The sequence below is a fragment of the Sinocyclocheilus rhinocerous genome, unplaced genomic scaffold (assembly GCF_001515625.1).
Source record: "Sinocyclocheilus rhinocerous isolate Xijiao unplaced genomic scaffold, SAMN03320098_v1.1 scaffold432, whole genome shotgun sequence".
In the NCBI taxonomy this organism is placed as follows: domain Eukaryota; kingdom Metazoa; phylum Chordata; class Actinopteri; order Cypriniformes; family Cyprinidae; genus Sinocyclocheilus; species Sinocyclocheilus rhinocerous.
This window is the reverse complement of record NW_015627225.1, coordinates 152,571-163,473: the sequence shown is the minus strand read 5'-3', so window position 1 is coordinate 163,473 and position 10,903 is coordinate 152,571. Positions and strand designations below refer to the sequence as shown.

At 37.6% G+C, this 10,903-nt stretch overlaps 3 protein-coding genes across 4 annotated transcripts in view; 2 read left to right on the top strand and 1 right to left on the bottom strand.

Annotated features, from left to right (window-relative positions):
* Positions 1–2,207: 2,207 nt before the first annotated feature.
* znf593 (zinc finger protein 593) lies at positions 2,208–6,897 on the bottom strand. Of its 2 annotated transcripts, none has more exons than XM_016528901.1 (4): positions 6,787–6,897; positions 6,149–6,351; positions 5,963–6,025; positions 2,208–3,409 (listed from the first exon to the last, which is right to left on the bottom strand). In XM_016528901.1, the coding sequence occupies exons 2-4, from the start codon at positions 6,346–6,348 to the stop codon at positions 3,283–3,285; spliced, it is 390 nt and encodes a 129-aa protein (XP_016384387.1). In that variant the 5' UTR covers positions 6,349–6,351; positions 6,787–6,897; the 3' UTR covers positions 2,208–3,282. The 2 variants fall into 2 exon arrangements, with proteins under 2 accessions (XP_016384387.1, XP_016384393.1); XM_016528907.1 differs by having other exon boundaries at positions 6,796–6,892.
* Positions 6,898–7,172: 275 nt separating this feature from the next.
* morn2 (MORN repeat containing 2) lies at positions 7,173–8,944 on the top strand. The gene is made up of 5 exons (XM_016528888.1): positions 7,173–7,239; positions 7,401–7,451; positions 7,553–7,659; positions 7,940–8,076; positions 8,178–8,944. The coding sequence occupies exons 1-5, from the start codon at positions 7,233–7,235 to the stop codon at positions 8,278–8,280; spliced, it is 405 nt and encodes a 134-aa protein (XP_016384374.1). The 5' UTR covers positions 7,173–7,232; the 3' UTR covers positions 8,281–8,944.
* Positions 8,945–9,288: 344 nt separating this feature from the next.
* Positions 9,289–10,903, top strand: part of LOC107721667 (uncharacterized) — a 5,580-nt gene continuing 3,965 nt past the window's right edge. Inside the window, exons 1-3 of the mRNA XM_016529802.1 lie at positions 9,289–9,559; positions 9,798–9,832; positions 10,198–10,381. Coding sequence (XP_016385288.1) covers positions 9,289–9,559; positions 9,798–9,832; positions 10,198–10,381 — 490 coding nt within the window. The remainder of the gene's footprint in view (positions 9,560–9,797; positions 9,833–10,197; positions 10,382–10,903) is intronic.

The window sequence follows — 10,903 nt, the reverse complement described above, 5'->3', positions numbered from 1 at the left end:
GCTGTGGCAATTATCCAACCCTAATAAAACAGCAGGCCGCTGGAGCACCAGATGTAAGTTTACTGTTCCCACATAACAAAAAAAGACGTGGCAAAGACAGTTCAAAAAATAATCTTAGAAGAGCAATGTTTAAAACTAAAACTTATTGCATTTTAACCAACTGCAAGGACTACATGTGGCTTGAACAGCTGCAGTATCTCTCATGGCTCTGAGAAGCATCCCTCCTTCACGGGTCAAACTGAAATGAAATTCTGACCAAACTGGTATTAACTTACATGTCGTTTCACAAGCTGGGTGTCCTGATAATATTTAATGCAAACGCCGAAGAAAGGAACAGCAGCGATTAAAAATAAACTGGAGAGTTGCTTGAAACGTGAGCGGGCGCGTCTGCTGGATGGAGTCGCGCGATCTTCATCGTGATCATCCTTTGGCTCTCCAGCACGAGTTTTATCCACGTCTGCGGCCATCCTCTAATAAACGTCTCTATCTGCTCTGTAAATCACTACTGAGCCACACAAATAGCCCAGGGTGATATAAAAATTCTTAAGTGAAGTCACTCTGTAGTCATGGGCTCGTCTCCGGTGAGCCGTTACATCGTAGCGGCGCAAGAGGAAATCACTCCTGCTTCTCCTGCTTGTGGATCATGTCTGTCGCTCTTAAAGGGCCAGTGCGCACATTCATGCCTTTGAACTCGATGGGCGTTTGTTCAAATCTAGTGAGCTGCCTGTCTAGGCAACATTCGGAACGTGCCTACGTTGGCCAAAATGCTGTCTAGCTAGGCAGCCAAGTAGGTTTTGAAACGGCTTATAATGTACGTCCGTAATTACACGTTTAGGGGCCAAAGAATGTACTGAATCTGTCTTTTTGTCCTTCGTGCTAATACAGTTAAATATGTGCAGTGTTGGGAAGGTTACTTTGGAAATGTAATAGGTTACAGATTACAAGTTACCCTACTTAAATTGTAATTAAATTACGTAATTCCGTTACATGTAACTAGTTACTCCCCAACACTGAATATGTGTTATGTCCACGAAAAGAACATTTCAACCACAGGCAGACAAGGCGTGTAGACTAGAGTTCCCTTGCGCCATAGCTCGTGACCGGAAGAGAAGATGAGTCGTTTTGAGGGGGAGGGGAGGTTAACGTTTTTGATTAAAGATTACAAGGGCACATGAATTTTAAAAAAAAAGAAAGAAGTGCACGGATAAATTATTTATAATAAACACTACAGTATTCCATAAAAAAATAAGAATGTTCAATTTTGATTTTATGGTGACTTTAATATTAAGTGAGAACGGAAGAATTAAGTCAATGATATTATTAAAGATTAGGAAACGATGAATAAAGGACAAGTAAGGAAAAGGATCTGTAAATTACAACTGTTGTAATTCCAAGCATAAAACCATAATTGAGGGTCCCACACTCTTTAATCAATACATTTCCATGTTTTTCCCATGACAGATTACTGGATTAGGTTTTATGCTTTTATATCATTTTATTCATCAGTTTGCTAGCATGGACTTCATTTTAGAATATACACATACAGTGGTGTGAAAAAGTTTTTGCCCCCTTCCTGTTTTTTTAATTGTTTGCATATTTGTCACACTTAAAAGATTCAGATCATCAAACAAATTTTAATATTACACAAAGATAACCTGAGTAAATACAAACTGCAGTTTTGAAATTATGATTTCATTTATTAAGGGAAAAAAGCTGTCCAAACCTACCTCCCTACGTGAAAAATTATTTGCCCCTCCTCTTAAATCATGAAAGAACTGTGATTACTCTTTAAGCATGCTGCACTTTGGGAGACAGGTTGTATTTAAGTGATTTCTTGATTCAACAGGTCTGGCAGTAATCAGGCCTGCGTGTGGCTAGTGAAATTTAACTCCGCTTTCTAAAATAATGTGGTTAATCACAGTTCTTTCGTGATTTAACAAGAGGGGGGCAATTAATTTTTCACGTAGGGCCAGGTAGGTTTGGACAGCTTTTTTCCCTTAATAAATGAAATTATCATTTAAGAACTGCATTTTGTATTTACTTGCATTATCTTTGCGTAATATTAAAATTGGTTTGATGATCCGAATCTTTTAAGTGTGACAAATATGCAAAAAATTAAAAAAACAGGAATGGGAGCAAAAACCTTTTCACGGTACTGTACATGCCATTGTTCCAGAAGGGCACATGACAAATAAACTCAAACACACACACACACTTATTCGGGATACTGTATTTTAAAGATGATTTTGTAAAATCCAAATAAGCTTTACAGATAAGAATGGGTTTAAACAATATTCTTTATACTTATTCATTGAACCATAAACAAGTATTGCACATGCTCCTGTGGAAAAGGCCATATGACACTTCAGTTCACAGGCGATTAAAGCCACAGTTACAATACCTTAGGACATTAAAGAGACCTTTCTACTGATTCGAAAAACACCAGAAGATGCCCAGGGTCCCTGATCACCTACATGAACATGCCATAGTCCTGTTGCAGGGAGGCATGAGGACTGCAGATGTGGCCAGAGCAATAAACTGCAATGTCCATAATGTAAGAGGCCTACAGCAGTGCTACAGGAAGGACAGCTTATCTTGTCAAACCATGTGTAACCATGTGTCCACGCCGACATGTTCGAGAACTTGCAAGTTTCTTGGTGGAAGAGTGCGGTAACAATTTATAGCAAGAACTTTCAAATCTACAGTCCACGAGGATGCGATCCACTGTAGTACTTAAAAGCAGCTGGTGGTTATACAAAATACTCAATATGACTTTTAATATTGACCCCCATCCCCCCACCCCCTTTGTTCAGGGACTCATTATTCTGTTTCTTTTCGTCAAAAACCTGTTTAGTTTGTCTCACTTGTTGAACTTTTTATGTTCATACAAATATTTACACATTAAGAAATTTGCTGGAAATAAAAGTAGTAAAAAAAAAAAAAAAGAGGACACATTTCTTTTTTGCTGAGTTTATATTCACATACATAATGAACATTGTGAGGCTTTCAGTCCCAGAAGGTTGCTTGTTGTAAGCAAACTTTACTAATTTAATTTCACAACAAGTATGAAACTGTAGCCAGCTGTTCCAGGACTTCTCCAAAATCAGACACGTCTGAATTTACAGAGAATTGTCATTGAACATTCATCAAAATAATATCCATTTAATATTTTTCAACTTACTTTCCATCTCCATAAACTAATTTCAGCTCTGAAACAGGTCAAATTGTTGCTCTGAGTCCAGAGGAGCAAGAGTCTACAGAGAGGCAGACCAAAGTGCTCTTTCAGTCCATATCTTCCTCGACCTGCTGTGTGTGAACCTCTACAGTTTTGGGTGGGATGTAGGAGCCCATTCCTGCTGCCCGCTCTGCCTCGGCCTGTGTATACGGCTCTTCCCTCCGCTGCTTCAATCTAAAAAAAAAAAAAAAAAAAAGCCTTTAAAATGACGATAATTTTAAAAACACATGGAAACCCCAGACATTTTTTTTTTGCATTTATGCAGGTAATGTATTTTATATACAGTGTTATGCAAAAGTTTGGGCACCCCTCTGAGGCTGGATAATAATTTGCTATTTATTTATAAGAAAAGCTCGTAGTGATATTCCATTCAGTTTCTAGAGAACGCAGCATAATGTGATGTTTTTCAGACATAAATTCTTAGTGTTGCAGTATTGAGTTGTATGGCATAAAGATGAATGTAAAAAATGGGTTGTGCAAAAGTTTGGGCACCCTTTCAATTGTGTTGATTTAATACCTGTAGTCTCTTATTGCTGATTAATTACAACATGACATTGATTTGATTAGCTCCATGAACCTTAACACTGCAAAATCACGAGCAAACAATCATGAAAAATTATGTTTAAGGTCGCTAATTGCTAGCTTTGTTTGTCTCCACTTAAAAGTAACAACATGGGAACCTCTAATGACCTAAAAACTCGGATGATTCATCAATTTGAATTAGAATTATACAAAAAAAATATCACAAAGGTTTAAGGTCTTTGCCTCCACAGTCAGAAATATAGTTAGAAAATGAAAGGCGACAGGAACGGTCCTTGTGAAAGAAAGATGAGTTAGGCCAAGAAAAATATCTGAAAGGCAGCAGCGAAGAATGGTTAGAATGGTCACAGACAAACCACAGACCACCTCCAAATAGGGATGCTCCGATCCGCCTTTTTCACCTCTGATACCGATTCTGATACCTAGGGTTCAGTATTGGCCGATACCGATACCGATCCGATACCAGTGAAGTTTTTTTCCCCCCATTTAAATAAATGTAGAATTTATATATCTCTGTGTGTGGAACTGATAATCATTCTTTCACAATCTACTAGATACAGACTACTTCATTATAAAGAGTGTTGCACTAAATATGGTAAAATGTTACACATTGCTATTTGTATTATAAAATCCATAATTAAAAACATTCATGAATGTACTTATATACAAGTATAAAATTAAAATACGTTTCTTTTAAATGTACAGCATATTTTTTTTAATAAGGCAACAACATATGATAGATTCGATAACAAATATAGTGCGGCACAAAGCGCTTACTCACACTAAATTTTTTGGAAGGTAATGGTACTTTTACTTGAGTATCTTTTTTCAGTACTCTTTCCACCACTGCATGGGGGTAAGTGATTAATGACAAATTTTTGCATTTTGAGGTGGAGGAACCCTTTAAGCTATGCTATGGCTTCAGAGCAGAGGTAACAATACGCACAATCTAGGATTTGGATCGGCTCTCTCTGACCGATACCCGATCCGACAAAAATGGCAGTATCGGAGCCGATACCCGATATGAATATCGGATCGGCGCATCCCTACCTCCAAAGAGCTCCAAGAACATCTTGCTGCTGATAATGTGATATGAATATCGGATCGGCGCATCCCTACCTCCAAAGAGCTCCAAGAACATCTTGCTGCTGATAATGTCATTGCACATCGTTCCACAGTCCAGCGCACTTTGCACAAGGAACAGCTCAATGGAAGGGTGATGCGGAAAAAGGCTTTTCTGCGTACTGCCAGTGCCAACAAGCGGAGTCATTTGAGGTATGCAAAGGCTCATCTGGACAAGCCTGAATTATTTTGGAATAATATGCTGTGGACAGATGAAACTAAGTTATTTGGTCACAACAAGAGGCATTTGCATGGCGGAAAAAGAACACAGCGTTCCAGGAGAAGAACCTGCTCCTTGCTGTAAAATTTGGTGGACAGTCCATCATGCTGTGGGGCTGTGTGTCAGGCACAGGTACTGGAAACCTTGTCAGAGTTGAGGGTTGCATGGATTCCACCCAGTATCAGCAGATTCTCAAGAAGAATAATGTTCAAGAATCAGCCAAGAGGTTGAAGTTATGCCGGGGTTATTTATTTCAGTAGGACAATGACTCAAAGCATTGTTCCAAATCTACCAAGGAGTTCATGCACGTACACAGATGCAATGTTCTAGAATGGCCATCCAAGTCCCCAGACTTGAACATCATCGAAAATCTATGGAATGATTTGAAGCTGGCTGTTCATGCTCGGCAGCCATCAAACCTGACTGAACTAGTGACATTTTGCAAGGAAGAATGGTTCAAAATACCTGCATCCAGAATTCAGGGCCTTATCAGTGGCTATAAGAAGTGTCTACAGGCTGTTATTTCAGCAAAAGGTGGCTCTACTAAATATTGATGACATTATTTCATTGGAGTGCCTAAATTACTTGCACCTGTGTGTTTTTGTTATGATTCACATTGCATTGTTTTTGTTGATTAAAATTTTTTTATTTCAGAACTTAAATGTTACTGTCTCCATAGGGTATAAAATATATCCAAATCAAGTTGCTGCTTTGAAAGCCCAGCAGATTATAAATTAAAATTATGATAATTATCAGGGGTGCCCAAACTTTTGCATAAAACTGTATGATCCAAATATTCAACATTAAGAGAAAAGAGAAAAAGATTTTAAAATGTTCCGACTCACCGTTTTTTATGAGGTTTAGATTTGAAATGCTCCTTCAGTGTTTTCAAATTGACAAAATATCTCCTTTAGAAAAGGAAGGAAAAAATTCAAATGAAAAGCTGAATATTTTAAAAAGCTAAAAACAAAAAAATACAAACAGTTAAAAAAAAATGTGGTGTGTCATTGGGGTGGTGAGGTGTGACTTACGCGCAGTGCAGACAGTAATGCTGAGCACATCCTGTAACATCAAAATCTACATCTTGCTTTAGTAACTTGACAGCATTTGCAGGGATCATGTCTGCATGGATCTGGTCAAGGTCCTTCGTCCTGCGCTTAGTCTTCCATGTCTTGGAAATGTTCTTCTTCCTGCCTTTACTGTGCTTTCCGACCTGTTTGGACTTTCCCATGATCTAAAAACAAGAGGAGAAACTAGTTTTCACATATTTGAAGAGAGTTTGTGGACCTGTTTTGAACTTAAATATAAATTAAGGTCTTCAACTTCACCAAAAGACAACATGCACTAAAAGATGTAATGACATCACAACTAAAATCTGCCGTCTGAACTTTCCATTAATCTGTCAACAGAAAAGCTGAGCTGTCAAATCTCCAGTTTAAAACCTGCGAAATGGGGTCTCTTTTAAAACGTCTGTAAGAGAAAATCAGTTAGTATGACACTGGTGTGACTCAAAAAGAACATTAAACAGAAATCAATTATATTCAATAAAAAAACATCCTGTCAAAACATGTTTAACGTTAACTAACATGCTTTCCATCTCGCAGTATGACCACTTTCAACAAGTTGTAAAGTTTGTAAAGCGTAAGTGAAAAATATGTACATTTATTACCTTACTCACGTTAACGCGCAGCTGCCTCGCCACACACACGTTGGACACCCACTGGAATAACTTCCGGGTCGGCAGAGTGCGCTAGATCAGTGGCGCGTTCACCAGATGGCAGTACAGACAGCACATGACTCAAAAACAATCAGACGAAGCAGAGTTTTTCTGAAAGGGCATTCAGAAATACATCCAGTTAAAAAAGTATTAGAAAACTGTTGGGAACATGAATACATAAATTTTCCTTTAACGTCATTGCTCCACACTCCATCCTAGTAGGTGGCGGTAAATGCACCTAAAGCTGGTTTGCCAACCGCCATAAAACGTCAAAGAAGAAGAAGAAGAAGAAGAGTTGTTGCGTCGTTGCTATGGAGATTCTATTGCAACTTTCCTGAATGACGTGATGTAAAGAGTTTTTAGTAAAGCTTTTACTATAACCAAATAAATACAGCATCATGCCTGGTAAATATGTTCATAACAATTATTTCTATAATTTAGAATATACATTCTAAATATAAATACTTGTTACTTGTTGAATAACTTAAACTTACGTTTCTTTTCTCTTTTTGGCTGTCACTTCAAGATATAAAAGCCTGATTTAACTTTGCTGCTCTTTGTTGCAGAGACTACAACTCTTAAAATTTCTTACATTTTTCCAAATGGAGACAAATATGGTGAGTTAGCTGACAGCTTTAAACGTGTCTGTGAATGTTATCTTTTATTTTATTTTATTTAAGCCCATTAAACAGATGTGTACTTGTGTGTTTGTGTTTAGAGGGCGAATGCTGTCCTACTTCAGATGGTGTGGTGATAAGGAAAGGGTCTGGCACACAGACATCAGCCTCTGGAGTTACATACACTGGAGAATGGGACAATGATATGGTGTGTGTGGGATTTAAAAAAATAATAATAATTACAATATTTAAGTAAGTCAAACTTTGGTCACATGTGCACTAAAGCTGTCAAGGTCAGTGACTCATCTGATCTCCTTTCAAAGGCTAACACTGAATTCATGCTTTTATCTCAGTTTTGAGTGCATTATGCAACAAATTAGATGAAATGTAAATTTAGGCATGTGACAACTACCTTGGATAAATATATTACTTCTCTTAATATGCTTTTTGTAATTATGTCTTGGTTGGTGGTGTTATGTGGCCTGTAGATGAATGGCAGAGGAACTCTCACACACCCTTCAGGGGCGTTTTACAGCGGCCTGTTCAGAGACAACATGTATCATGGCAAAGGAACTTATCGATTTCCTGATGGGACAGAATACACAGGAACTTTTAACAACAACAGGTGATACAGTATAATCAGTCCTGCAAACATATGCAAAGCAGGAATTGGCAATATTGTCATAAGGAAGGCTTAATTGTCAGAACATAAATTTGTTTTTGCAGATTTGAAGGTGAAGGGGAGTTCACAGATTCACAAGGACTTGTGTGGAGGGGGAAGTTTCATAACAAAGCCGCACTGGGACTGAAGCTCAAAGTCAACGTGTGACTTGCACACAAACACACACCATTTAAATGTATACAGAAAAACATTTTCTGTTCTTTTTCTTTATTAGATGGCATTCAGTAAGTGGTCTATTGTTAAGTAGCCAATCACTAGACCAAACTGAACTTCAAAAGATATTCTGAAGCACTGAATTTTTAAATATTGATAGTACAATTTGAGCATTTTATCAAGATTATGAAGCAAGCATCTGAGTCAACTTGAAGTTGAAAGAATAACCACCCGTGAAACTATTGAAAGAGATCTTAGATACACAGTGATGCATTACCACAGCTAGCAGCCCTGAGGCACTGATGAGATCCAATGAAATAACTTCAGTTCCAGCAGCATCCACTGAACATCAAGAACACATGTTCCCACACACTGCACTTCTGAAAGAATCACTACTTTGTTTTAGTGCAAAGGGTGAGAGGAATGTGATTCTCTGTGTACGGTTCAGCCATTGGTGGAGCGCATCTCCAAAATACACGAGCACGCACAGCAGCAGAGCTCATGACTGCGATGAGAAGTCAGGAGTTGTGTAAGACCGTAAGGCTCAATTTCCTGTCCTCTGGAGTGAGAACGTGTTTACTGTGGATCAAGAGCTCAACTGGAGATCTACCACCCTTCAGTTCACTTCTAAATCTGCTTCAAATGAGCCTGAAGCTCCAGTGCGTGATTCCATTTGAAACTGAATAACTTCTTGAGGGTGTTTTATTTGTTTCATTGTTATACCTCAATTAAATTAGGTATGACTCAATGTTCACTTTTGAGTTTATGACAATAATTTTGTGGGTGTTTCTGTTCATATGCCTAGTGGATCCTTTCCAGAGCTCATACAGAGTTCATTGTTAAATGGAAAATTGGTCTTAAAGGTTGAAGAGGAAATTTAATCGTCTGATTCTGAACCATAAAAATGCTAACAGACGTCTCTATCTTTCTCTCTCTCTTCCTTCATCCATCCACTTACTGTAAAACAAGGTCTCTTTTTGTCCTCGACTTCATCAGACTCACATGTTTCAAAGAGGAGGGGAAGAGATAGGTTGGACAGATGAGAGAGAGAGAAAGACAAGTGATAGAAAGACAAAGTCACAGAATCAGAGAGCTCTCCTGTCATTTCTAACCATATCAAAACATAGAAGTGTGACATTTCATTGGCTTTTAAAGTTAATCAGTTTGAGCAAAGAAACTACTAGAAAAGATCCGAACCACAGAGGATCTGAAACGACAGTCCTGGATTTGGACCTGGAAGACCGTCGGATCATGGAGAATGGCAAAATAGAGGGTAAACCAACTTTGATTTTCAATCTGCAAAAATTCTTAGATCTTCCGTAATGCTTTTTTTATTTAATTTTTTTTTAATATGATTAATTGGTCATTAACAGTGAAGTCTACTTTAAGTGAAGAGTTCAATGGATGACTTTTTGGAAAGTTTTCTTTCTTGTTGGTGCATGTTTCTGTCAACTTTTGTGTGATAAAGTCTGTATTTCTGCATGAAATTTCGTTTTTGTGTGTTTTTGCAGGTACAGGTAATGACATAGATGCCATAGACCTTCAGGTAATCTAAATTGCCCTCTCTTTTACTCACTTCCAGTTTGTGATAGCTTTCTCATGATTTTGTATACTTTGATGTGTGTGTGTGTTTACGACAAAATAGGTTTTCTGTTTTAAATTCACTGTTTCATTAATCTCTAATTCCAATCACACACACCCGCACAGATTACTGCTGTTAAGAAAATAAAAGTCATTGAGACAATGAATTGCTAATAGGAAGAGTGTGACAGAACTCAGGCCACATTTAGCTTGACCCTCCCTAATGCTATTGAGACTGATCTGAAGCTCCTGTCCTCCTGCTTAACCTTCATCTCTCTATCTGGGTTTGTCTCTTATTGAGTATTGGTGACCTCTGACTTGTTGCTTCAGTTGCAGGCGATGTGGGTGGAGCTAAAATTTGGAGTTGGAAGTGTGGTTGAAGATTTTGCCACCCTACGGCAAACCTACAGCCGACTGGAGGAGAAAGTCTCTACCTATCAACAAGAAGCTAATGAAAAGATCCTGTCTCTCAGAAACACACTTAACACATTACAGGTTCTAACAGTTATATTATGTGATATATAATGAGTGGATAAGAAATACAATTTAAATAATATACACAATCGTTTAATAGTGTGGGGTCAGTAGGATTTAAAAAACAATTCTCAGGATGCATTAAACTCATCAGAAAAGACTTTAGAAATTTCTATTCATCAAAGAATCATGAAAAAAGATCACAGTTTCCACAACTGTTTTCAACATTGATAATAATATGAAATATTTCTTGAGCATCAAATCAGAATGATTTCTGAAAGATCATGTGACACTGGAGACTGCTGGAGATGGCTGCTGAAAATTCAGCATCGCCATCACGGCAATAAATTACATTTGAAAATATATTAAAATAGGGAAGTTATTTTTAATTGCAACAATATTTCACAGTATCACGGTTTTTACTGTCAAACAAATGCAGCATTGGTGAGCATAAGAGACCTATTTCAAAAACAATAAAAACATTTTATCAACCCCAAACTATTTAAAGGTATTGTATATTACATATAAATTCAATATATATATATATATATATATATATATA

Bases quoted from the DNA above. Each gene is read 5' to 3' on its own strand.
- znf593 (XM_016528901.1), bottom strand. From the start codon at position 6,348: ATGGGAAAGTCCAAACAGGTCGGAAAGCACAGTAAAGGCAGGAAGAAG. The intron at 6,026-6,148 runs GTAAGTCACACC...CCTTTTCTAAAG, and splicing joins CATTACTGTCTGCACTGCGC to GAGATATTTTGTCAATTTGA. The intron at 3,410-5,962 runs GTGAGTCGGAAC...TTTTTTTTTTAG, and splicing joins TCTAAACCTCATAAAAAACG to ATTGAAGCAGCGGAGGGAAG.
- morn2 (XM_016528888.1), top strand. The intron at 7,452-7,552 runs GTGAGTTAGCTG...GTTTGTGTTTAG, and splicing joins TCCAAATGGAGACAAATATG to AGGGCGAATGCTGTCCTACT. The intron at 8,077-8,177 runs GTGATACAGTAT...TTGTTTTTGCAG, and splicing joins GGAACTTTTAACAACAACAG to ATTTGAAGGTGAAGGGGAGT.